Source organism: Desmodus rotundus, chromosome 1 (assembly GCF_022682495.2).
Source record: "Desmodus rotundus isolate HL8 chromosome 1, HLdesRot8A.1, whole genome shotgun sequence".
NCBI lineage: Eukaryota > Metazoa > Chordata > Mammalia > Chiroptera > Phyllostomidae > Desmodus > Desmodus rotundus.
The window spans coordinates 97,114,946-97,142,558 of record NC_071387.1 but is presented as its reverse complement, the minus strand read 5'-3'; the positions used below and the strand labels follow the sequence as shown (position 1 = coordinate 97,142,558).

Genomic DNA, 27,613 nt, shown 5'->3' with positions numbered 1-27,613 from the left:
TTTCCTACACTATTCTTACCCTCCCCCTGCCTATTTTCCACCTATCATCTATGCTATTTATTCTCTGTACCTTTCCCCCCCTCTCCCCCTCCCACTCCCCTATTGACAACCCTCCATGTGATCTCCATCTCTATGGTTCTGTTCCTGTTCTAGTTGTTTGCCTAGTTTGCTCTTGTTTTTGTTTTAGGTGTGGTCGTTAATAACTGTGAGTTTGTTGTCATTTTTACTGTTCCTATTTTTTATCTTCTTTTTCTTAGGTAAGTCCCTTTAACATTTCATATAATAAGGGCTTGGTGATGATGAACTCCTTTAACTTGACCTTATCTGAGAAGCACTTTATCTTCCCTTCCATTCTAAATGATAGCTTTGCTGGATACAGTAATCTTGGATGTAGGTCCTTGCCTTTCATGACTTGGAATACTTCTTGCCAGCTCCTTCTTGCCTGTAAGGTCTCTTTGGAGAAATCAGCTGACACTCTTATGGGAACTCCTTTGTAGGTAACTGTCCTTCTCTCTTGCTGCTTCTAAGATTCTCTCCTTCTGTTTTATCTTAGGTAATGTAATTATGATGTGCCTTGGTGTGTTCCTCCTCCGGTCCAGCTTCTTTGGGACTCTGAGCTTCCTGGACTTCCTGGAAGTCTATTTCCTTTGTCAGATGAGGGAAGTTCTTCATTATTTGTTCAAATAAGTTTTCAATTTTTTGTTCTTCCTCTTCTCCTTCTGGCACCCCTATAATTCGGATGTTGGAACGTTTCAAGATGTCCTGGAGGTTCCTAAGCCTCTCCTCATTTTTCCGAATTCTTGTTTCTTCATTCTTTTCTGGTTGGACGTTTCTTTCTTCCTTCTGGTCCACACCGTTGATTTGAATCCCAGTTTCCTTCACATCACTATTGGTTCCCTGTACATTTTCCTTTGTTTCTCTTAGCATAGGCTTCATTTTTTCATCTGGTTTTCGAACAAATTCAACCAATTCTGTGAGCGTCTTGATAACCAGTGCTTTGAACTGTGCATCCGATTGGTTGGCTATCTCTTCCTCGCTTAGTTGTATTTTTTCTGGAGCTTTGAAGTGTTCTGTCATTTGGGCCTTTTTTTTTTTTTGTCTTGGCGTGTCTGTTACTTAAAGGGGCGGAGCCTTAGGTGTTCCCAGGGGTGAGGTAACGCTGGTTGCTGGTCGCTGCGCTGTGATGCTGTACATGGGGGAGGGGCCGATAGGGAGCAATGGTGCCTGCTCCCCTCTCCACCGGATTTCAGTCTTTCACTCTGCTACCCACAATCAAACTGGGCCCCTCTGGTGCTGGTTCCCGAGTAAGTGGGCCTATGCACACTCTAGGCCCCTGTGGGTCTCTCCAACAACCTATCCTGTGAGGCTGGGAGTCTTTTCTGCTGCCGCCCCAACCCCCACGGGTGTTTTCAATCAGAGGTTTGAGGCTTTATTTCCCCGCACTGGAGCCCTGGGTTACGCGGTCTGCTCGCTCCCCGCTGTTCTTCCTGGTTTATCTGTGCGCGAGTGTGGGGCTGCGGGGTGCTAACTGCCGCTCTGCCCGCCCAGTTCTCCGCCACTCTGAGTCCGGCCCTCTCAGTTTATCTGTGCGGGAATGTGGGGCCGCAGGGTCTTCTAGTGGTCGGACTGCCTGCCCCATTCGTCCCACACTCTGCCAGTCTCGGTCCCGCCAGGGCAACGCGAGTCCTCTCCGCCCCGGCTGCCTGTCTCGCCCCTCCTACCAGTCTGGATGAATGTTTATTTTTTATTTCCTTGGTGTCGGACTTGTTCGATTTTCTGTCAGTTCTGGTTTTGCGAGGAGGGGCAGTGTGTCTACCTATGCTGCCATCTTGCTTCTCCCACAGACTTTCTTGAGTTAAATTTTATGTAGGGTATGTAATTCAGATCAAGATCGATTATTATTATTATTTTTTTGGTCTATGAACGTTTAACAGGTCCAGCGCCATTGTTGAAGAGGCTATTCCTGCCTCACTGAATGGATTTACGTCTTTGGCAAAAAACAGTTGATCCTTAGTCAGTGTGGTTCAGTTGGTTCGAGTGTCGTCCGGTAACTCAAAGGCTGTGGGTTCGATTCCCAGTCAGGGCATATGCCTAAGCTGTGGGTTTGAGCACTGGTCAGTGTGGGTACTGAAGGCAACCAATAAATATTTCTCTCACATCAATGTTTCTCTTTCTCTCTTTCCCTTCCTCTCTCTCTAAAAGCAATGAAAAATGCCCTCAAGTGAGGATAAAAACATAATAAATTTAAAAAAGACAGTTGGGCATATTTTATGGGTCTATTCCTGGATTCTTTATCCTCCTCCATTGATCTGGGTGGCTGTGCCCACTGACATCACACAGGGTGATTACTGTAGCTGCACAATAAGTCTTGAAATTGAGAACATTGATTTCTCCCACTTTATTCTTCTTTTCAAAATTGTTTTTAGCTGTTTTAGTTCCTTTGCCATTCCTAATAAGTTCTATAACAATCTTGTCTACATCGGTAAGAAATTACCCCGACATTGAATGGGAGTCGCATTAAATCTGTACACCAACTTGAGGGGAACTGGCATCTGCGCCACGAACGTGATGAGCTCCCGCTTGTGTAGGGCTCCTCTGATTTCTTTCACCGGCGTGTTGTGGTCTGCAGCCTGCAAATCCTGAAGATGTGTGGTCGGATTTACGACTAAGTAGTTTGCTTTTTTCAGTGTAAACGGTATTGTATTTTTACTTTCGTCCAACTGTTCAGTGCTAGTTATAGAAATAAAATTGATTTTTGTGTTTTTATCTTGTATCCTGATACAGTACTGAATTCATTTATTAGGTCTAGACATTTTTTATGTGTAGGTTTCCTGGAGTTTTCTGCGCAGTCAACCATGTTACCTGCAAATAGGTAGAGTTTTAGTTTTCAGACAGTTTTATTTAATCATGGATGGATGTTGAATTTTGTCAAATACTTTTTCAGCGTTGATTGACACGATCATGCGATTTTCCCTTTATGTCCCTTCATACTCCCCATTCATAACGTGGCTGCCTTAGGCATTTCCTCTGTGTTCATTTAGAACTGCGTCAGACTGCATCACAGTCTTTGCTTCCAGCATCAAGGATGATTTAGAAAGCACATGGGAAAAGTAACATTTTCTCTCTGCTTGCCTGCTGTTCCAAGATTGCTTCTTTTTAAAAGTTTTTTTTTTTTTTTTTTTCTGTTTAGAGGCTTTCCTTTAACCCTTCTTTTAGGGTAAGTTTGCTGTCAACACATTTTTTAAAGTTTTCCTTCATCTGAGAATGTCTAGATTTCTCCTTGCCTTTCTTGGAGGATATTTTTGCTAGAAAGAGAACACCGAATTGACAGTTTTTTTCCCTCAGCACTTGAAACACACCGTGCCCCTTCCTCTAGCCTCCCTTGTTTCTGATGCAAAATCTGTTGCCATTTAAATTGGTTGCCCCACAGTTAAGGTGTTGTTTCTCTCTTGCTGCTTTTGATATTTTTCCTTTGACTTTAGTCTTTAGAAGTTCGACTATGATGAGTCTGGTATGGATTTCTTTGGGTTTATACTGTTTGAAGATTCACTCTGCTTCTTAACTCTGTAGCTTATGTCTTTTAAAAAATTTGGGAAGTTTTCAGCCATTATTCCTTTGAGTGTTTTCTTGTCCTCTCCGCTTCCTCCTCTCCTTCTGGAACTCCACTGTTAAATCTTTCGTTGTAGCCCCAGAGGTCCTAAGGTTCTTCCCACGGACCCAGGTGGACAGGTTTTTGATCACTGCCAGGCGGGGGGCAGGAGTTCTGGACTCTGTGGGCCTCTGTAGATGCCACCCTGGATGGGAGGGGCAGGAGTGCCTCGCTGCCGCTCTCCCAGTTGCCTCTAAGGATCCCACAGGGAGGGATACGGCCTCATCACCACTGGGCAGTGGTGAGAACCCTAAGTTTCCACTACTCCTCTGACACCACCCAAATAGGGAGGGGGGTGACACCCACACAACGTATAGTTTGCAGACCTCGGGGCCAGAACACCTGCTGGTGTTTGCTGCTTGCACCTTGGAGCTGGTGCAGTGAGGGATGTGGACGGTTGGCCTGGTTTTTGGAGCCAAGAGTGGATGGACACTGCTGGGAGGAGAGGGGAGGGTTGCGAGGGGGGGTGTGTGGCTGTCGACCACTCTCTATCCTCTGGGAGCTGCAGGGCAGGGGGCACTGGGTGAGCAGATTCGGAGACACACGGATGCCACCCTGAAATCTACCCCAGGGCCTGCTCAGTGGGAAACTAACTGATCACTGAGGGTGCCAGTCCTAGTTCACCTGTGAGCCAGATGGACACGGAGTCACTGGGCAGAATAGCAGAGATGGCCAGGCCACCCTTGGTGCCCAAAGGCTAATGGGACCAGGAGCTGAAGACGGCAGATTCTGGGACCTAGTTCATCCATCCATGGCCCGCAGGGCACCCTTGGGCGGCCATGTCTCTCCTTCCCTGCCCTGGTCTTAGAGAAAAGGAGGCCAAGAGCCACCAGCCTCAGGGGAGATGAGAAAGAGCCAGACCTTCCTGCTGACCCTACAGCTGCTTAGTGGTGACACAGGCAAGTACACCCTTTCCAGTGGCTCTTTGGAGCTGAGGATCTTCTAAGGTCACAGCAGCAAACACCCTCCTACCACCCACCTCCTCCAAGGGGTCAATATGCTGAAATGCTGGCTAAGCCCTGAGGGAGGGCAGGGTGGCCTGGGGTCCCCGGGGAGGGAAGAGGCCAGCCTGCTATTTTCACAGCAAGGCTGTGGAGACTGGAAAGTGGGGGAGGGGAAAGGGAGAGGGTAGCAGTGAAGCCACTGTACTCCACAAAGATGGGGCTTCAAAAGCAAACAGAGGCACAACTGTCCTGGGCCCGGGCCCAACTCGCTACTCTAATGCTGTGTGGCCTGTGCCAAGTTGTTTCACCTCTCTGGGCTTCTAGCTCTGACTTGCTACCACTTCACAGTGCCCCCCTACCCTCCGTGTGCAGAGTGAGTGCTCAGGGTTTCACTGTGCGTGCGGCGGTAAAAGGGGCCCTTTGCCATCCACCTCCGTTCTGATCACATGCAAAACAAAAGTACAGAGTGGCTAGTTTTCCACACTCTGTCATCACCAGGAAAACTGACACACTGACATTCCAAACAGGGCTCACAGACACAGAGTTCTGCAGGGTCAGGTGGGTGACTGAGTGAGGAAAGTGTGAGCAAGCATAAGGCAATAGGGAGTGGTGGGGACTGGGGTGAACTGGAGAGCATACGCCCCATCTGAATGAGCAACTGCTACTCAGCTATCTCCACCTAAACTCAGCTGTCCCTGTCTGCTGCCATGTGGCAATGCCAGTTAGGCAGGGACATACCTTCTAAAGGTCAAGAGAAGCCAGAGGCCTGAATCTGTACTTTTTTTAATTTAAGATTTTATGTATTTATTTTTAGAGAGAGGAGAAAGGAAGGAGAAAGAGAGGGAGAGAAACATCAATGTGTGGTTGCCTCTAGAGTGACCCCTCCTGGGGACCTGGCCTACAACCCAGGCATGTGCCCTGACTGGGAATTGAACCAGCAACCCTTTGGTTCACAGGCTGGCACTTAATCCACTGAGCCATACCAGCCACGGCAGAGACCTGAATCTTTATGCAAAATGTTTACCTTTTTAGATGTTAAAAGCAAATGTGAACTTTTAAAGAACACTATGGCAGGCTAAGCAAAACATCTACAGACTGGGTTCAGCCCTGGGCTGCTAGCAATTTGCAGCCTCTGAAGCTAATTGTGTGACCTGGGCCTTTGTCCTTTCTGAGGCTGTGTGCTCGTCCCACCAGTGGGTGTGGTGACTCCTGGGGAAGGGGGTGGCGGTCCATGGCAGGACTATACACTTTGTAAAGCCCCTCACACTGGCCCTGGTACAAAGTAGGTGGCACCAACCTTGGTTTTACCCCTCCCCCACCCCAGGGGGTTTGCCTTGGCATCGTCACAAGCAGACCTGGAGAGAGTCGAGACACGCAGCTGAAAAAGGAGCGGGCAGGAGGGCTGGAGGGCCTGGGACTCAGGGCGAGGATGGGGTCCCAAAGCTTAGGCGGGGCCAAAGGAGGGGCTAGGGGAGTGAGTGGAGAGCAGCCAGGGCTGGAGCCTAATAAAACACTGAAGTCCTGGGAACAAACGCAAGCAGCAAGGCCGGGAGTGAGGAGCAATGACGACACTGGGTGTCATCCTCTTGGACATTGGGTCGTGTGCCTCTCAACAAGCAAGAGTGGCACTACCAAAAGCCCCATGTCATTATCGGCATTTATGATCACCGCCACTTATCGAGCTCTCTGTGCACAAGCCCTTTAGGAGCTTGGTCCCACACAGCCCCGCCACAGCCCCATTAGCCCTGGACTACCGTTATCCCCTCTGGACGTGAGGAAGCTGAGGCTCCAAGAGCCCGGGCTGCTTGCCTTGAACGGCAGCCGTCGCGGAGCAGACCCTCTGCTCTGGGCGCCACAGGCGTTACTTCACGCCGTCCTCGTGGAAGCCGGCCTCCAAGGGCCCCCGTGGCCACCACTCCTGGGGCTGACGTCTCATGCAGCCCCTTCTCCTTGAATCTGGCCCCATTACTTGCTCTTGAGCAGGAGAAGACAGCAGAAGTGACACTGTGTGACTTCTGAGGCAAGATTATAAATTAGACTTGCAGCTTCCACATGGATCTCTGGGCAGGCTTCTCCCACAGGGACCCTGGCACCCTGCTGGAGAGGCCACTCCTGCTGGGAGCCCCAGCTGAGCCCCCAAGCCAGCCGCGTCGCCCGGGGCCATCTGGATGCCTGGCCCGCCCCGGCGGACGCCGACATCCGACATCCAACATCCAACATCCAACTGAGGCGTCATGGAAGGCCCCAAGCCAGGACCACCGGCTGCGTGCAGTCAACCCACTGAACCGTAAGAGATAATTGTAAGTTTTTATCTCACTAAAGTCTGGAGCGGTGAGTTCCACACCAGGAGAGAACTGGGTCGCCACCCGCAAGTGTGGTGGAAACCCAGGCTGTCCCCCCGGTACAGCCGGGGGCACTGAGGCACAGGGAGGGTAAGTGCCTTGACCTCACTGGGTTAGGTCAGACTCCCAACCAGGGAACGGTCACCTTCCCGAGCAGCTGTCCCTCCGGGAAGCTGGTGCCCCCGCCTCCCGAGCACCCGCAGTCTGCTCCTCCCTGCTGGGCCGGGAGACAGAGGCTGGTGCTGTCTTGCCTTGGAACTGGTCTCCTCTCTGGTGTGGGGGCTCTGGGGCCAGAATTTTGACAAATGGCCTCACACATATGAAACAAGAGAGATGACACTGCACAACGCTGGCACGGCCCCAGACGCGAGGGACGAAAAATGGGGCTGATCTATCTTGCACGCCTCGGTGACAAGGAGGAATGGATCAGCCCTAACAGGGGCTACACAGTGGGCCTCGGTCTTCAATAAGTCAAATGGGAATTCGCCGCCCTTCGGCGGCCAGCGCGGAGGGAGCAGGGGAGCAGGGCAGGAGACTCAGCTTCCGGGCAGAGAAGGCTGCTGTGGCCGACACCAGCAGGCTCTGCTCTAGGCGCCGAGTGCCAGGGTGGAGAGCCAGGGGCTTCGGGAGAGGGAGGCCTGTAGGAGGAAGGGGTTCAGAATCCTGGGCCAGGGACCTAACCCTTCTGACCCTCGGCTTCCACATACGCACCCCGGGTCGTGGTCTGTGTCACAGTGCATGTCGCTGGTGACACTGTCAGAAGAGCTGGCGTTCCCCGAGCACCCGCGCGTGTCCTACAGCGTGCCAAGCACACACGGCCAGTCTCACTATTACCCATCACCTCCCAAGGTGGAGTGTGGAGGCTGAAAGCTGGGGCTCTGGAGCCGGACTGCGCCAGTTCAACTCCCAGCTCTGCCACTCACAGCTGGGCTACCGTAGGTGCATCTTGTGAGCTCTCTGTGCCTCAGTTACCCGCCACGAGGTGCAGCACAGTTGTGACAATGACAGGCCAGCACTCAATACATGTAAGACATGAATACACACATGGTCAACACTCAAAAATGCTTGTTTCCTTCCTTCGTCCCCTCCTCTAGCTCAGGGCGACTACCTTCCCAGGTGGAGACGTCGGAGGGCACTGCTGGTGGGGAATGGAGGGATGGGCATAAGGGAGTCAGAGCCTTAGCTGGCTTCCCTGCAACGGTCCTACTTAAAGGGAGTGAGGGATGGTGTTGACGGGTCAGGGTCCCTTTAAGGCACATGCCATGAAGGGGGCAGAGCCATGCAGGGACGGGGAGGGGGAAATGTGGCAGGAGTCCCCACGGGTCTGCTTGGGGGTCTTTCTTAGTCATAGCTCTTCCTGGCCCATTCTGACCACCTTTCTGCAAAGATGCTCCCTTACACCAAGCCTTTCCCTCTGCTGTCCCCTCCAGCACACTCCTCTTCCTCCGCTGCCAGGTGTCCTGACCAAATGCTTCCCTGAAACCCTTCCTGCCAGAGCTGCGTCCACGACCCCTTCTCTGTGTTCCCACAGCTGTGTGTGGTGACTCCTCGCTGCCACACCCGCATCACAGCACAGAACGTGGTCTCAATCCCTCAGTCCCGTTACGGGGCCGTCTAGACACTGCAGTGACCCCCCACCCCCCACTAGGAGAGTGGCTGGCCCCCAGCAAGTGCTCAGTAGACATGCGAAATGACTGAGTGGATACATGGCCCCAGCCACCAGAAGCAGACGTGTATTCCCTGTGTAAGGGACAGCTGTGGTCGTTGCCTTTCCAGCACACATTTCTTCTGATAACAGCCCCCTCTGCTCCCATCCGACCCCCCAGTTTTCCACTGGGGGACCTCCCCCCTCCTCTCTCTGTCCTTGGCTTGGGTGGGACCAGTACCATGTGACTCAGGTCAGGTTGATTAGAGCCGTCCAGCCTCCTCAGGTCTAAATCATTGGTTGAAGGGCGGTCACCTGACTAAAGCTGAGCCAGTGAAAGTCGTAACTGGGGTTTTGACTGGAGACATTGGGAAGAAAGGCCGTCTGCGTGCTGGGGCTGCTGCACTGGTGTGAGGTCTTGAGCTGAGTAGGGCGACCGTCTCTGCTCTCGCCTGGGAGAAGCGCTGGTGCGTGACACCAACACAGGAGCACCGGAGACAGGAAATGGGGGGAGGATGGCCGAGCTCCCCACGAGCCGCCTGGACTCAGCGCGCCCAGCACCCAGCACCCACCCACCCCCCAGAGCCTTCGACTCATTCCTGGCTCCAGAGCCGCACCCGGTCAAGCCGAGGCATAAACCCATGCCGCCCCCTCAGTCACGGTGACCGGTCAAGAGAGAGAAGATGACCGAAGTCGGGCTCTTCAGAGGGAGGCTGGGATTTCAGTTAGCGCTGGGGAAAGAGAAGCCCTGTCTTTGCCTGTATGTGAAGGAAGGTGCAGCAGCCTTGGGAGGGGAGCCTGACCGGGGATAGCGTTACGATGTGGGAGCGGTGAGGGCAACGCTCCGGTGACCACGGACGGGAGCACTCAGCCCCGAGGACGGCAGCCCCTCTGGAGCAAACGTGCCCTGAAGGCCCCACCACAGCCGCGCTCTCCACTTCAGGGGCCGCGCGTTTCCATATTGCTCAGACTGGCGTGGGGGGGCATTTTTCCTGGCACAAGCCATGCCCCCTAGCGGATCCCCCTGGACTTTCCAGTTAAGTAAACTAATACAGACCCATTTTACCGAAGTTGTGATTCTATCACTCACAAGCAAGAGTCCTGACTGAGTCTGCCCTTTGCACACCACGCTCTGAGGGTGACTCTTGGTCCCCGTGTTCAGGGCCCCTCACGGGGTCCTCCTCACCCATCGGACCACCCAGAGCCCTCCGTGGCTCGCCCACCTTCCGATCTTGCCAGCTTCCATCCCACCTTCACAGCAGCCTGCAAGACAGGGGTTGGCAAACCTCCTCCGGAAAGGGCCAGGCGGTCAGTGTTCTGGGCTCTGTGAGGCATTCGGCCCCTGTCACGCTGCTCGACGTGGCCGCTGTAGCGCGACAGCAGCCACAGACGATGCATCAATAATGAGCGTGGCTTGTCCCAGTAAAACTTTATTTATGGGCACTGAATTTGAATTTCACATATTTCACGTTTCACAGAATGTTCTTCCTTTGATTTATAGTCAAGAATTAGAAAACATAAAATTCATTCTTAGCCTGAGGGCCAATTAAAACAGGTGGTGGACTGGGTTTGGTCCATGCCAGAGAGTTTGCCCACCCTGGGCTACCCCCGCCTTCCTCTGGCCCCCAAGGGGGCTAAGTTGCTGAAGTCCCAGCCTGTCTCAGGGATCTTGCGTCTGAAGATCAAAAGCCACTTACCAGAAGGACCAGCCGTAGTCCCAGGAGTGGGGCCTCCAGTCTTCAGGGCCGAGGCTCACGGTGACCTGGAACACCTGCGTGTACATCATGTGGGCTACCATCCCCAGGAGGCCTGTGGGGGCAGAGACGGCATCAGGAAGCAGGCGGGGCTCTGTGCACCCCCTCGGGCCTGTCGGTGCTGGGGGGGAGCACGGGCCCCCCTGGGAAGAACGGTGGGCAGGACCAGAGCGCGGGAAGCCACAGAGAGGCTGTTTTCCAAGCCGGTCAAAGAGCTTGAGTCTGAGCCAGAGGGCAAAGGGCAGCCCTGGAAAAATTTACGCAGTGGGGACAGAGTCAGCTCTGCGTGTGGACGGCTAGATTTTTCTGTTAAGAACCAGGTAAGTAAACGTTTTAGGCTCTGTGGGCCACTTGGTCCTGTTGCAACGATCCCACTCCACGTCCGCAGCACAGGGGAGCCGTGGACAGCGTGTCAGTGTCCGCATGGGGCTGGATTAGCCCCCGGGCTGTCGTGTGCTGATACCTGTGTTAGAAGGTCATTTGGGAGGGGGAGCCGAGAGAGTGTTTCAATCTTCAGGTCTTAACTCGCTCGACTAGAGGATGGGGAAAGCAACTTCATGGATTGCAACCAGCACTACAAAGATAAGAAGTGAATGGAGTAGAAATACCTACCACCATCGAATGTAGCGGGAGTAAATATTGCTTTGTGTGTGTGTGTTGATTGTAATACGAACTGTTTTTCTGTGGCCCATGAGCAAGCATCTCTGAGCCCACTGGCTGGGAGAATTTCGCTTCCAAGGGGTCTGGGTGAAAACCCTCTTCCAGCACATTCCACCGAGGAGCCCTGGGCAGGCACCTCACTCCCTGAGCCTCAAGCCCTCCAACCCTGAGATGAGTGTTATGACAGCTAAGGGGGAGTGTGGATGAGATGGCAGCCTCAGTGTCTGATGTCATCGTAATAGCGACCAGGGTTATTATAAGCCTGGGACACTTCTCTGATGGGACTATGGCCTCTGGAGCCCTCGTGGGTACCTTGGTGTATGGCTAACTGGCATGGATTGAACTTGAAGATGGAGCGATAGCTTGGCTGGTGTGGCTCAGTGGATTGAGTGCTGGCCTGTGAACCAAAAGATCCTCAGTTCGATTCCCAGTAGGGGTACATGCCTGGGTTGTGGGCCAGGTCCCTGGTTGTGGGCGTGTGAGGGGAGAGGGGGCAACTGATGAACGTTTCTCTCACACACTGAAGTTTCTCTCCCTCTCCTTCTCCCTCCCTTCCCCTCTCTTTGAAAATAAATAAGTAAAATCTTTTTAAAAACAAAGATGGAGAGATAATAGTATTGATGAGGAGGGAAGGAGTAGGTGGCGAAAGGAAGAAAGGAAACCAGTAATGCTTATGCGCCTACTGTGCGCCAAGCACTCTGTCAGACTGCGACCTCCACCATTCTTTCTTTTAACCTTCATCCCAACGCCTGGAAGCACGGGGCCCTGATCACCGAGCTAACTTCAGAGGCTCCAGCACACAACCCCAGGCCTGATGCAGGCAGAGGACTCAAAAGTGACATAGAGGACGCTGGCTGTGCCTCTGGGCCAGGGACAGCCTCTTGTGGACACCTCCCATGCTCTCTGACCACCTCAGATGAGGGCTACTTTCCAGGACGGCGGGGAGGCACCTGAGTCAGGAAATCCAGGCAGAGGGCGACCACAGGAGCCCCGTAAAGGCTCGGCATCTCCCAGGCTCTCTCTGCGGGGCTCTGAGGACGGCCAAGCCCCCGCCCTGGATGGTGCCCCGGCAGGTGTGCCGGAAGCCTCTCCGGTCCCCTCTGCCTTGGCTCTGCTGGAAGGAGATGAGCCACACAAATAGCTTATTTTTAGGTACTTGACACAATTTGTGGTGAACTTGCCAACAAATATACCTTATTCTTTGGAACTTTTACATGGATCCTTGATAATGGTGTTGCAGGTTTTATTTCCTGCATCAGCTGACGGCATTGCAGTTCCCTCAGTTTCTCTCTACAGGCAGTGCTGCGGCGAGTGCCTTCCGCAGGCCTCGCCCGCATCCTCACCGGTGCTCGAGCTTACAAAACACGGGTAACTTTGTCCACTGCGTGGGACCACGGGGGACCTCCCACTGCATGGGAACACGGGGGGCCTCAGCGTTGTTTTAAGTCTCGTATATCCCTTATTATTGGTGAGCTTGGGCATTTTTCACATGTTTATTAATTTCTATTTTTTCTCCTATAAATATATGTGTCTGTATCCTTCATCAACTTCTTTATTTTTTTAGTCTTTTTTATTATCAATGGGTAGGAGTGCTTTCTATATATCTTTTAGTCTTTTCTATAGTCTTGTCTGTTGCCTGGACCGCAAGTAGTTTTTGCTGCGTGTCTTTCCACATGCACAGAACATCTCCTTTTAAAACATTAACAGGCTTGATTTTTTAGAGCAGTTTTCAGTTCAGGGAAAATTGAGCAGAAAACACAGAGAGCTCCCATTGCCCTCTCCCTCCGCCGCACGGGGTGCGGTGCATTTGCCGCAGCTGGTGAACCAGTACAGTGCGTCATTGGTCCCTAAATCTGGGTGTGCACGGAGGTTCACTCTTTGTGTCGCACATTCCCTGGGTTTTGGCAAACGTACAGTGACGTGTTGGAGAGTTGCACTGCCCTGAAAACCCCCTGTGCCCCCCCTCCCCCACCTCCCCACGCCACCGAACCCCTGGCCACCGCTGATCTCTGCACTGTCTGCACGGTTCCTCTACTCCCTGATGCCGCAGGGCTGGCCTCATTCAGTATGCAGCCTTTTCAGACGGGCTTCTTCCCCTCGGGAGTGTGCATTCAGGCCTCCTCCGTGTTTTTCTGGCTTGAGAGCTCAGTTCTCTTTACTGCCGAACAACATTCCTTTGCTGGGATGGACCTCAGGTTACTTACCCATCTCCCGTCGAAGGACATCTTGGTTGCTTCCAGTTTTTGGTAATTATGAATAAAGCTGCTTTTGTCATACATTTTGATGTTTGATAAATCAAATCTGTCAGTCTTTTCTTTTCTGGTCCGCACTTCCTATGTCTAATTTAGGAAAACCAACACCATAAGCAGATTCTCCTGTATGTCCCTAACATATGTACAGGTGTTTGTTTAACTCCTCTGGAATTTATCTCAGTGACTGGTGTGAGGTAAGGATTAATTTTCTTGAGTGCATAGCTAATTGCCTTGAATCCTTATAAAATAAAGCAATCTTTCCCCGCCGATTTTACATGACACTTTTCCTCCGTGTCCCGAGCCCCACGCGGGCGTGAGTCTGCCTCCTAGATGCGTCATTCTGTGCGTGGACCTCTCTCCGTGCCCGTGTCGCTGCCGCACGGTTTACTCAGTAGAACTTGCGGTGGAGTCTTACCTGGAGGGACACGTCTCTCCTCCTCCCTGCCCAGGGCTCACTCCCTCTGCAGTCGCTGCCCCACCCAGGAAGGAGCTTTGCCCTGTGGTGGACCCGACCCCTTCCTCGGCCCCACCAGCCCCTTCCTGAGTGCTGAGGCTTGCTCTCCAAACCTCAGCTGTTGCAGTGTCTTTGGCTTCCTCCTCACGCTGCCAGTCCGGATGCTCCCTGAGTCCCCGGCCCCTCAGTGCCTTGGTTTCCTCGTCTACGAGATGGGGTCACTGCAGTCACTCCTTACATCAGGACACGGGGACAGGACAGTGGTTCACTACGAGAACGCTCAGCTAGACCCAGCAGCTGGCCCCAGCCTGTTGGCAGAATAATTAATTTTCTGAATTGTTGGTTTAGAAAAGCATTGATTTCTCAACTGAATTCCATTTATTCCCAAATCTGAAAGGCCATGCTTTAAGAAAATTCAATAAATAAAATTGCACCTGGTGAGATCCGCGACTTGCATTGTTAAGATTCTGCTTCAAACATGTGGCCCCCGCTCGTTTCTCTGGAAGCGTGTCTGTTCTGTCAGGTGAGGCCCCCCCGGCCAGTGACGCCTGCCGTACAGACCCCTCAGCAGAAAGCTTGTTTTCAACTCATGTAAATTCTTAAAAAATGACTTTTTAATGACTTACGGAACCTCCAAAATTAGGGAAGACTAAATGAACAAGGCCTTCCTGCTGGCGAGGCTTCCCCAGGTGGACCCACACTGAAAGCCACAGCTGTCCCCTCTCCTCCCATGGTTCCCCAGTCCTGACACCATAAATGGAATTCCCAGTCTGTAGGGTGAGGATCAAGTAACTTACATTTGTAGAAAACACTTGGAACATAGGTGTCCCGTGAGTGAATGAATGAGTGAATGCGTGCCTGGGACTCACTGTCTAGGTCGGCTGGACTAGGTCAGTTTTGCTTCCCGCGGAGGCCGCGCCCTGGCCCCCAGCCTGGCATGCCGCAGGTGTTCAGTGTGTGCTTGTCGAGTGACTAGGTGGCTGCTGACTGCAAGTGCTTGGGGCTGTCGGGCTGGCTGGTGTTCCAGGTCCGCAGTCTGGGGCATGGGGCTGAGTGAGGATGGGGAGGGACCCGAAGACCTTGGAGAGCAAGTTGTGGACGTGAGCAAATGGCAGAGTGACCGTTCGTCCGTTTACTCACGCTCCAGACACCAGTCCAGGGGTCGGTGGGAGACGCCGGAATAGGTAGACAGGTGCCCCTGCTCTCAAGGGTCTCAGCTGCCAGTGGGGAGATGCAGACAATGAGCACATAACCTCTCAAGAAAATTTCAGGAAGGGAAAAGTGCTGGGATCGATAAAATAGGGCAAAGCCCCAGAGAGCTCCAGGGGCCATTTCAAACGGGGTGGTCCGAAAGGCCTTTCCGAGGAGGTGGCACTAGAGCAGGGGCTTGTGCAGGGAGCTGGAGGCAGCCACACAGACGTCTGGAGAAGAGTGTGCCAGACGGAGCCTCGGGGGACGCCTGTCAAGCGAAAGGAGCGGCCCAGTAGGTCAAAGATGAAGGCAGAGAAATGACTGTTGGACTTGGCAACATGGAGGCCACTGGGGACAGATGCCCGACTGGGACAGGCTGACAGGAAGAGGAGATACAACGGCCACTGTTAAAGAGAAGACTTGAAAGCATGTTGCTGGTAGAGGCAGAAACAGGGGTGAGCGTGAAGAGGGCCTGGGCTTCAGGGAGGGGTCCGGACGAGGGGAGACAAGGAACACAGGGAGAGGCCCAGGGTGCAGAGGGGCCAGAGGGGACTGCAGGAGCAAGGGAGAAAGGAGGCCAGGAGGGCATGGAGGATCCAGAAAGACAAAGGGGCTGGCTTTGACGGGAGCTGAGACAACTCTCAGGGGAACAGGGAGGGTGAGTTTGTGCTGCAGAGCCACCACTGGGGCAGCTCCGCTCCTCTCGGCTCCCGAACCTCTTGGCTCCCGAACGGGGGCCGGCCACCCGCCAAGAGCCAGATGTGGGTGCCGTGGGGAGGGGTTCGAGGAGCTGGGAGAAGGTGTGAAATAGTCTTTGTGGAGAGCGGGAAAGCACAGAAAAACTGCAAACATGCAGGCGGCCCTCCGGCAGTGCTGCACGCACGGGAGCCCTGTGCACACGGATTAAAAGTGAGCGCGGGCAGCATGGCGGTGGGATTCCGGTGGCGAGAGAGGAGTCAGCCTGGGGATGCACAGCCAGGCCTCCTGAGTCTGAAGGTCACACAGGAGTGCCAACAACCTGGTGCCTCCCTGGCAGAGGGGCCGGCTGGCTCCTGGTCCAGGGGTCCCCTTCTACGAAAGATGCCACTGTGGTAGGGCGTGGAGCAAAGGCGCCCCACTGAATTCAGGACTCCTGTTGCATCTGGCCCACCTCTCTTTTGCGGGTTTGGCCACATTATGCTAATGAACACTCCATTTAATTGAGATATCAGGGAGGCGGCTGATTAATTAATTTATAATAGAGTTTATTTTTAAACATGCTGTCTAAGCTATTACTCAGAACACTCAGAGAGCACTCACGTCTAAACCAACATTCTTCTATCTGTGGGCATGGTCTGGATTTGCCAGCGTCCCAGGCGCATCATGCCCAGGACGTAAGACACGAGGGGCCTGGAGGAAGCTGAGCCAAGGAGATGGGGCAGGACAGTAACAAAGGGAGACAAACCCTGCCGGGTGGCCGGACGTTCAGCTAGTCGCTGACATATGTGGAGCACCTGCCGTACACCAGGCCTCCTTCTCCCCGTGGGGAGTACAACTGGGAACAAGTGACCTGGCCTCCCAGTGCTCTGGGGGTGGGGTGGGACGGGAGAGACAGGCAAACTGGGGCTTCTGTGTGGCGGGCAGCCAGCAAGGGAAGCCCAAGGACCCGTGGGAAGCCCAGCTGGGCCTCTGGGCCAGGCTTAGGCAGAAGGCCAGGTAAGGCGCCTAGAGGAGATGGCATCAGAGGTGAGAGCCGAAGGGTCCAAGGGAGCAGGAAGGTGAACTGGCCGTGGAGCCGGCTTCCGTGGGGACCACAGGCTGAGTGGTTTGGGAGCTGGGGCTGGGTGCTGTTGGGTGGCACACGTGGGTAGGGAGAGCTGCCCCTGGAGGGCCAAGCAAGACGCTGCACAAGAAGTTCTGAGGCCTCCTCAGGGAGTTCGGGCTCTGCCCTGCGGGCACTGGGCAGGAACTGTGTAATTGCAAGCGAGGGGGCGAAAGACCTCTGGCTGCAGGCGGAGAAGGAGAAGGTAGGAGCAGGGAGGCAGGGAGGGGCCAAGTGGAGCGGGCGGGCCGAGGGTGCTGAGGCTAGAGGGCCGCTGGGCAGGTGGGGGGCAGGGCCCAGCATGCTCAGCACGGCTGAGATGGGAGATGGATACAAACCCGTGGGCACCCGAAAGCCCTGAGTCAGGGACAGGGAGGGGCTGGGGGGAGCCGGTGGGACTGACCCAGTTAATATTGGCCCTGAAATCTCCTCCCACCGAAAGAAAACTTTGACGTCCTAAAGGCTGACATTTCAGGACACCAATCAGCTGGGGCAGATGGAAAACTAAATTCCTTTATTTACACATATCTAAAATCCCCCGATGTTTGCCCCAGCAGAAACCAAAGGCTGGCTGTCCCCTGTGCCCTCCGGCCTAGGGAGGACCCCACGCGGCCAGGTCTGCCTGCACTTAAAACCATCCCCAAGAAGCTGAGCCGGTGCCAGATTTAAAGCTCGCCCAGATCTATTTTTAAAGAACAGGCTATTTTTAGACTCCCTCCCGAGATCCCGCAGCCTCGCTGGGCAGCATATTTCAGGGTTTAAAAAGTCCCTCCTTACACATAACCTAAATCTTTCCGGCTCCAATTTAAGCTAATTTCTTGCTCTGCCCTCTGAGGACAAGGGGGTAAGTGGTTGGCATCTTCTCAAGAGGAACATTTCAGGAGCTCAGCAATTACTGAGTTGCCCCCCAACCCTGCCTTCCTGGCACCAGACTTTCCCAATTACTCCCCTTTCTCCAAAGGTCTCATTTTAGGCCACTTGAGTCATTAGCGTCACTCTGGTTTGGCCTCTGCCCGTTTCTCCATTTGTCTTTTAAAGCAAAGTGGCCCAAATCGGAGGTGGCATTTAATGGCAGACCTTCTCACCTCAAGCGCAGGTTAACTCAACCTCCCCCCACCGCCAGCCTTGTCTATTCCAGTCACCGCCTTCCAGCCCGGAGGCAGTGGATGGGCTCAGGCCTTCCCCCCGAGGTGGGGTCTAGAATGTGTCAGGAGGCCAGGGTGCAGTTCCTGGGGACCGGTGGGGTAGCCCAGGGCAACTCACGGTGGAATAATCATCGATATTAATAGGCATGCCCGCCCTCAGCATTCCCTGTTCCCTGTGACCCTCCTGCATTCGGGTAACTAGATATAAGACCTTCACGGCCTCAGGGCACAGCTGTCACCGAAGACTGAGAAAACCAGAGCCCAAGCCCTCAGGGATTTCAAAAGCCTACGTACAGGTGCTCGATGAAAAGGTTTGGAAGGACCTATGATCAAGCAAGAGCTGGTGTCTCTCCCCCTCAGCCTGGAAAGCAGGTGCAGCTGTCTGCATAGGGCAGCAGGTGGGAGGGGAGGGCGAGGAGAGGGTGTGGGGTGTCAGGACAGAATAAATCCAGCTACGGAGACATGAGCAGAGCGGCCTCCAAGGGGCCCCCAGCCTCCACCACAAGCCCTTTATCGTGCACCCCCGGGGCACAGGGGAGTGAAGTCAGCCCACGAAGTCATCCAATCTGAGTGGACAGCAGCCCTCCTGGGAGCTGGGCTCATGGACACAGCCAGTGTGGCCTCCGTTCAGAAAGAGGACATCCCCTTGGGCCCCACTCCTTGACTCCCACATGCCCCTTCTCAGGACTCACCCCCACTTTGACAGCCTTGGATGCTCACCACCACCCCCACCCCCCCGCCGCGATGAAGGTGGGCCCGCTCACTTCGAGGGGGATGGTGGGAAAGGGAGAAGAAAGTCCTGGCCTGCGCTGGGATGGGAGTGAGGAAGGCAAGCTGGTGACCTTACCCAGAGGTCCAGGACAGATGGGGGAGGCCCCCTGGACACGTGCATACCCCCCAAGTCGCAGGCCTACCTCTCTCTGCCTCTGCCCTCTCCCATCTCTTCACTCCGGAAATTCACACAGCGTGGACACGCCACCTCGACATTCTGCCCTCGCCTCGGACTTGGTCTGCCTCTGTGGGGACCCCCGTGACCCTGGGCATGATCTGGCTCTGTCTGCTGTGTGGGGCCTTACCAGCAGGCCCCAGCCAGCCCCACCGCCAGCCTCTAGGTCCTGCTGCTGCGTGGAGATCCCCGAGCCTAGCGAGAGCAGGGTCCAGGCAGTGATGGGAGTGACAGGAAGACTGCAGGGCAGAGGGCACGACAGTGCCAACAGCTCTTTGAAGCCTCAATTACCAGCTCAGCTCCTCACGTTCCTCACTGGACACAACGTCCTGAGGATGAGGAGGCCGCATCACTTATCACTGAAGCCAGGACAGTGATAGGAGCACAATAGAAATCGCCCTGGAACAGCAAGGATGCAGGTGCTCGGTGGCGATGCAGACCAAACGAACAGGGGAACAAACGGGCCCCAGTCTCTCCAGGGACCCCTTCCACGCCCCACCAGGGACTTTGACACCTGCTGTTGACTTAATGTGCACAGCAGTCCTATTAGTGTGCCCGCTGCACAGGTGAGACAGGTGTGCCGAGGAGAGGTCAAGCGCCGGACGTACGCCGGCGAACCCGGGAGCGGTGTTCACCTCTTTTTTGCCCAACTTTCATCCATTCATTTGACATGGAACTGCTGAGCTGTGCTGTGAGCCGGGTACCACACTCTGGGCTGGAGAAAGAGACAAACGAGGCCCACGGGGCCCTTGCCTGCTAGAAGCTTATGCTCCAGTCGAGGAGATGAAAGAAGCAAGGGCCAGAGAGCTAGAAAATGGGAGGTGCAGGGGGGTGGGGGAAGGCACCTAAGGTGTGGGGTGTTTCAGCTGAGCCGGCAGGATGAGGAGTAACCCACCAGGTCAGAGCTTCCCAAGTATGGGGCACACTCCTCTGGGAGCCCAAGCTTCGCTTAGACCAGGAGTTCTAAATTTCAGCACTGCTGGCGTCTGTGGGGGCGCCCTGCGCATTGCAGGGTGGTTAGAAGCACCCCTGGCCACCACCCATTAGATGCCAGGGGCACCCACCTCCCCTCCCCAAGTCCTGACAACCGAGGTGTCTCCAGACATCACCAAATGCCTCTGGGGTAGGGTGGGGGCTGAGAGGGCCGACCTGTCCCTGCTGAGACTTTTAGATGCCCCATAAATATTTTTACACTGGCAATGTTTTTATTTTTACAGCTCCCTTCTATGTATTGCAAGTGACATTGGCATTTCATTTCTGGTAGTGACCTGAAGCTCTCTTTCTGAATAAATTTAAGTTCCAAAAAAAATTGAGTGATTTAGAGGAAAATGCTAATGCAGGCGATTGAAGTGTGGGAATTCTGACCCAGGGAAGAGTGGGGGCTGAGGCGCCCAGGGGCACAAAGGCTGCGTCCTGTCCCTGGGCGGGCTCCGTAAGTGCCCCACGACGCGTGTGACAAGCGGGACCCCTCACCGGGCACCACCGCGCAGGGCGCCCCCTTTCCCTCTGAAGATTAAGGCCGGCGTTGTTCCAGCCGGGCCGCGCGGGGCCTGTCTGGGGTTGGGCACCAGGGGAAGAAATGGGCTAAACTTCTGGGGCCCCTGCGGCAGGAAAAGCAAGGACCTTTAACACGACGGGGGCACCTCGCGCTATTGCCCCTCGCCTCATGGTGCTTTGCGGATTCGCATTTTTTACAGATTAAAGGTTTCAAGCATTTCAGCACCATTTTTCCAACAGGCCCAGATGATGGTTATTATTTTTCAACAATAAAATTTTTTCAATAAAGTATTTTTAAATTAGAGTGTGTACATTGTTTTTCGACATAATGCTAGTGTACACTTAACAGACCCCAGTATGGTGTAAACACAACACTTACTCGCACTGGGGAACTGAAAAACCTCCCTGTGACTCCCTTTATCGCGGTACCCGCGGCGTGGTGGAGCCCAACCCGGGATATCTCCGCGGCTGCCTGGGGAGGCGCGCTCTCGGAGTAAGAAGCTGGCGTCCTGAAATCAGCGGGGTGGGGGCAGCTCGCTGGACAGCCCCGCCCCATCAGACTGTCCTGGGCGTGTGCTCATGGGGGCCACCCGGCAGACCCCTCCCTGTGGCTTTTTTCTCTCTGTATCTGTGTCTCTCTTTCTCTGTTTCCTTCTCTCTCTGCCTTTGACTCTTACACTCCCTGTCTGGCCCACCCCCCACCCCCCACCCCCGACCCCTTCTCCCAGGAATGGAGAGTTAAATGCTCTCAAGTTACAGGCAGGAACGTTCACTGTAATCAGGTCTCAAGCAGTGGGCCTCCCCATCACGTCCCATTTGGCCCACGAGGGACTTTGTCCTACACAGAGAAACCTGTAATGGGCTTGGGCTGAAGCTTCAGGCCCCCACCTCACCCCCTGCCAGCTCGCTCAGCTCAGCGCAGAGCTGAGTCCTTCATACGCAGCCTTGAGAACATTCCTCCCAGAGCTACCCTTCCAGCCCTCCCCTCGCATTAGCTGAAATGCAAATCCTACTCTTCTGGCCATTTAGGTTTTAAGTGCTCTGAGCTTCCACACTTCCCTGAAGCAATGCTGTGTTACATCCAATTAGTTTCACTGCCCAGAAAGCTGCCTGCACACTAGGAAAATGAGTGGCACCTTGCTGCAAAAGCTCCAGAGAGCAACACCTCCCTGGGCGCTTCACAGTTTGTAAAGCACTTGACAATCCCACGTCTCAAGTCATCCTTGCCTTCTCCCAGGAAGGCTAGGTTTGGTTACACACTATGTGATATATGAGTAAGTGAAGCTCAGAGAGGTAAAGCAATCCACCCAGGGTAACACAGCATGGAAAAGGGAGTGTGTTGAAGTCCAGGTCTGCCCAACTACAAGTCCACATGTTTTACTATTCCATCACAGCCTCTTCCACTCATTCATTCATTCATTCATTCATCCAACACATACTTATTAAGCACTTACTATATGCCAGGTTCCCTTTGTGGCTCCGGAAATAGAGGAGCATATGGGACAGACAAGCTCCCTGCCCCCACAGAGATGGTATTCTTATGAAAGAAGAGAGAAAATAAACAAATTCAAACTCAGAGTTTAATGAACGCTATGAAGGAAAAGAGGGGGGTGAGGAAAAGAGTGATTGGGTAGTTAGTTTGGCCAAGGAAGTTGGGACAGGTCTCTCTGGGAGGTGGTGTCTGAGCTGAGATCTGAAATCCTGTTTGCCAGAGGCTGGGGAGCAAAGGTGAGTGAGGGGCGGCTATAAGCAGGCCCCAAGGGGTAGACTGCAGCTGAAGATACCCTAGTTGGCTCTGCCTGCCCCAGCAAGGCTCGGCCACGCGGCCACAGGCTTGGCTGCTCTGCTCCTATGCCAGGCCTCCCAGGGCAGGTGGGTGGTTTCTGCATGAGTCACCTTTCCTTACACCTGCTTACGTCTGGGAGTGGCCCTGTGCACCCCACCCCCATAGCCCAAGCTGACAGAGGCCGTCCCCAACCAAATTGCCAAGTTCTCCTCCCAGCTCTGCTAGTCCCCTGGGCCTCGTCACCCTCCCTTCCCCTCCCAGACTAGCATCTCTCCCGCCCCATTTGCTTGCTGGGCCTCTTCCCCAACCAGCAGCCCTCTCAGGCGCCATCACGGGAGGTAGGACAGTGTGAACCCAGGACTCAGACAGCCAAGGTCCAAGTCCTGTCTCTGATACTTACTGGCCCTGTGACCTGGGCAGTTCTGTTAAATGCTCTCGTGCCTCAGCTTCCCCATGTAGTTATGACAATGAGCCATGAGCATGCAGAAAGCACCTGGAGCGTGCTCACTGCTCTGCAAGCGTCGGGGCTGTGCCGGCTGCTGTCCACACCCCACCCCCTGCCTCCAAGGCTCCTGCCGCAGTGCCTGCCAGGTCCAACACCCTCAGAGGCTGACACATCCTGGACGGAGCCTGCGTCCATCCCACTCCTCTGGACCATGCCACCCCACTCCTGCTGGTCCTCCCAACACCCCCTCCCCACCTGCCGCTCTCAGCTCACTCCTTTCCCCCAGCAGACTGGGTGTGCCTGTGTCCCAGGTCAACTTTAAAATACGCCTACTGCTGTCTCTGCTTGGCCAGGACGTGTCCCTGCAAAGGGGATTCAAGAACAACATGTGTGTCTTCATGGGGAAGGATGGGGGAGGGCAAGCAATCAAGCTGGGAGGGAGCTTTGAGTGAATGCAGAGGGGGGAGGCCCAGGCACACTTGGGGGGGAAAAGGAAGGCCTTGCAGGGTGACACATGGGCTGTATGGTAACTAATATGAACTTCCATCATGGAATACTTGGCTGTGCACACCAGCTAGGAGGTCTACACGCACCACCTCTTCGATGCTGAGTGGGAGCTCTATGAGGGAGGAACTACTGTTAGGAACTATTATCTATCATTAACTGACAGGAAGACTGAGGCTCAGAGAGGTTAAGAATGTATGTGGAGATTCAGATGGTGTAGCTCCAGAATGGGAACTCAAATACTTCTCTGCTGTCCCTTGAAGGGCCAGGTTCTCCAGATAAATGATACTACCACTGCCCTCCCATTAATCTGAACCTCAGGAGAAGAGGTATGACTAAGCATGATGACAAGAAAAATGAAAACTTGGCTTGGGGAGGAGAAGGGACTAGAGTCTCCAGAAGCAGCTTCAGGTTGTCAGGAATGGAACCCCAAGAAAGTTGAGATCAGGAGGATCAGATCAAATGTGGGGTTCCTGGAAGACACTGGGTGGTGACCCATATCTTGCTTGTCTTGTCAGTGGTTGACTCTTATGTGGTCTCCACCCCGTCGGAGCTCCCAGGCCTTGCCAGAACTTATAATGCCTTGTGGGCAGTGTGTGGCTTGTCTTTATCTAGAGGGAGCAGATTGAAGATCCAGCAGTCCCTTGTTCCAGTCTCCCGGATGCCTTGGCACACTTGCCCAGACATCACTAGCTTTCAGACTTCAAACACTGGCCTGACACCTGTCCATCTTCTCTGTGCAGCCAGCAATATTTGTATGGCACCTAGCCTGGAAGAGACCACTGAGCTGGAGTCAGACACAGGGTTTGATGATCAATTCTGCAACTTCCCTGCTGTGTGTCCATGAACAAGTCACTTACCATCTCTGAGCCCGTTTTCTCATCTGAAAAGTGGGGAGAATAAATACCTAGTCACATCTACTTACACAACCAATATTCCTTGAGCACCTATTGTGCGCCAGATTTTTTTCTAAGTCTTGGGGACACAAAAGAGATCAAGTCAGAGTTCCTATCTTCATGGAGCTGCATTTAAGTGGGGGACACAGGCAATAAACATGTAATTTCAAGGAAGAAACCAAGTGAGAAGACAGAAGGTGACTGGGGGAAGCTACTTTAGATGAGATCATTAGGGAAGGTCTCTCTAAACTTCAAGCTGGAACTCAAAAGATAAGGAGTCAGTCTGTCATGAAAAAGGCTAGGATGAGTCTGGGGAAGAAGGAACAGCAACTGTTAAGGCCCTAGTATGGGGAGAAGGGACCAGTGTGTCTGGACCCTGGGCAGTGAGGGCATGATGGGGCACATGGAGGTGGGGAAGGACCAGCTTGGGGAGGGCATGGGATTTTATTCAGAACACAGCAGGAAGCCACTGGAAGGTTTTAAGCAGAAGGGGGTGACCCTTCCCCCATTTATAGTCATACTATACATAGTCAAACTGTACACAGAGCACATGTTAACTACTGGATAGATTTTTGATGACTCTTATGTAGTCTCCTCCCCAGTGGGTCTCAGAGTCCCCAGGCATCTCCAGGCCTTGTAATGTCAGGTGGGCAGCATGTAGCTTGGCTTTGCCAGGGTGGGGGGGCCCACGAAGGGGCAGCAGCCTCTCCTTCCAGGCCATATGTTCTCTGTGCTCTGTCCTTGGGCAGATTCTGCCAGCCGGCCATCTTCCCAGAGACAAATGATGGGCAAATGCAAACTCAACTCATCCCAAAATAGCCATCAGGGAGTTTTCGAGCCCTGGGAAAGCACACGGAAGATGCCATTCGTGAGAAGAGTTTTCCCAGCAGGGAGAACTGCCATCAAGGGGAAGTGTCCCCCAAGGGGCTCTTAGACTCCCCAGCCATCTGCAGCAGCCCAACAGCCACCTGGAGGGAGGGGCTGGACCGAGGAAAGATAGGAGCCCAGGGAGACAGCACAGCCCTTCAGTGTGAAGCAGCCAGGATGGGACTACAGGCCCCGGCAGGGACCGGGAAAGTCAAGGGCAAGGAGGAGCCTCAGAGGGGCCAGCAGGAGGGTCAGCTCATTGGAGGGGAATTTGGCAATGGCTGTCAAAACCTAAAATGCACCTTCCGTTGACCCAGCAATCCCACCCCCAGGAGTTTACCCCCAGACAAACTTGCACTTGTGGACAAAGATATGTGGACAAAGGTAGTCATGGTGGCAGAGGACCGAAACACCTTAAATGTCCACCAGCAGGGGCCGATGGATGAAGTGATGGCAACTGGAATCCGTATCTCCATCCTCCTGCCCCTGTTGCCCTCTCTCACTGCTCTGCAGCCACTCTGGCCTCCTGACGTCCTTTGAATATACCAGGCACGTTCGTGCCTTTGCACTTGCTGTCCCTCTGCCCGAGCCACCCTCCCTTCAGAACTCCACATGTCCTGCTACTCCCCTGTGGTGGGCAGCTTCCAAGATGGCCCGAACGACCCCTGCCTCTTGTGTTCTGGTGGGGTCCCCTGCGCTGGAGTGTGGGCTGCACTCTCTGACAACAGAACACAGCGGATGGAATGGAATGCCACTTCCGACGTTAGGTTTTAGAAAGACTGTGGCTTCCATTTGGGCTCTCCTCTTTCTCGGATCACCTGAGCAGGAAGAAGCAAGCTCACGTAGTGAGCATTTTGGGGAGAATCTGCCTGGCAGGACATGGAACTGGGGCTCTCAGTCCAACAGCTTGGAAGTGGGTCCCTCAGCCCCAGTCAGGCACTGAGGTGACTGAGCCCTAGGCCACAGCTCGACTGCAGTCTCACGAGAGGCTTGGAGCCAGTGTTTCCAAGTAGGCTGTGCTCAGCTCTCTGAGCACAGAAACTGCGAGATATATCTGCTGCTACGGTTTCGGGGGTCATTTGTCACCCAGCATATAAAACCAGCATATATTTGCTGTTTTAAGCTGCTACAGTTTGGGGGGTAATTTGTCACCCAGCAATAAGTAACTCAACTTCTTTCAGGTTTCTGCTCAGATATCCCCTTACCTAATGACCTTCCCTTCTAGCCATACAAGAGATCCCCTCCCCGTGTTTGCAGCACTTGTCACCCTCTGATACATCATTTGTATATTGCCTACTAAATATCTGCTCCTACTAGCACGCCAGCCCCCGGAGAGCAGAAGTGGTGTCTGTGTTGTTTATTGTTGTGGTGTCTCCAGTGCTTTGAAGAGTGCCTGGCACATAATAAGTGCTCAGTAAATATTGACTAAGCTAATAATAAGTGAGTGAAAAGAACTAAGTAGATTAAAATATGCCAACCAAAAATAACCTCCAAGAAATATTAAGTGGAAAAAAAGAAAGCACAGAAAAGTGAGTGTGCCGTGCTACCATATATCTTTAAAATATTTAGAACAGTTCTGGAAGGATAGACAAGAAACTGGCAACAGTGGTGGAGGAAGGTCTCACAAAGGAGAAGTTACCTGACCTGGGGCTTGAGGAGATGGCAGGAGAAAAGGAATGGTATGTTGGGCAAGAGGGACAGCATGGGTCACCTTCGGGGACCTAAATGGCACCAGCCTGGGCACTGTTTTGTGAGTTGGCCCAGCCCAGCCCCACACATGGGGCTCCCGCCAGACTCAGTTCCAATCCAACAACCTCCTCTTCCCTACCCCTTGCTCTGTTCGCGGTCCACCAGGAGCCTGACCCTTTGTCTTCCTGCTCCTGGCCTGGACCTTGGAGTGTGTTTTCCTGAACTGGATTCATCAAGACAGCATCATCCACAGGCCCCTTTGGCTTTATAACTTCTCGGTCACCCTGGGAAGTGTCTTCCACCCCAGCACCACCTGGTGTGTTTTTGCTATTCCGGAGCTCCACAGGCCTTCTCAGTCCCTGGGGGATTCAGACACCGCCTCATGGTGGGGAGTGGAGGTGGAAGTGGCTGCACTGGACAAACACTAATGGTGGGCTCGGACTTGCCCAGCTCTAGCTCTGTCTCTGTCTCTGCTTGTGCCCTTGTCACAGGAGGAAAATGCAAAATGCACTTTCATAGTCTTTTTCTCTCTCTCTGTCTCTCTATTCCTCTCCCCTGTTCTTCTCTGTATCGCTCTGCCTCTCTCTGTTCGTCTGTATCTCTGTCTCTATGTATCTCTATGATTCTCTGTCTCACACACATACACATACTTTGCGTTCTGTGTCTAGTCTGGTCTGTGCCATCTGCGCCCCCCGCCCCCGGAACTACACGTGTTATCACTGTAATACCAAATCACTACTACCATGAAAGTCCCCGAGCTGCCGTGATATTACCGATTCTGTTACAGTCATCATCCTGAGACCCGACCGCATACCAGACACCGGTCTAACACTTTATACATGCTCACTCCTTAAACGCTTGCAGCCCCCTACATGGTAGGAATGACTATTATCCTATTTTAGGGAAGAGGCATCTAGGCTCAGGGACCATAGGGAACTTGACCAAAGGCACACAGCTGGTGGCAAGGCCAGGACTCGTGCCTTGGACTAGGACTAGGCAGTCTGCCCTGCCCTCTTCCTCCCAATGTGGCTTCTCACCTTCACTTTTCTAGACCTATAATGGATCACTTATTAGGGAGTCTTCAGCATCCACCCCTAGAATGAGCTCAGGCTGATGAATGTAGCTTATACCCAGCCTCACTCCATT

The 27,613-nt window shown here is 53.7% G+C and overlaps 1 protein-coding gene across 3 annotated transcripts in view; it reads right to left on the bottom strand.

Moving 5' to 3' along the window:
- GSG1L (GSG1 like) overlaps positions 1 to 27,613 on the bottom strand; it is a 200,634-nt gene that overhangs the window by 33,123 nt on the left and 139,898 nt on the right. For all 3 annotated transcript variants that reach the window (XM_053920354.1, XM_053920314.1, XM_053920406.1), the window contains exon 4: positions 10,278 to 10,389. In XM_053920354.1, the coding sequence (XP_053776329.1) occupies positions 10,278 to 10,389 (112 nt within the window). The remainder of the gene's footprint in view (positions 1 to 10,277; positions 10,390 to 27,613) is intronic.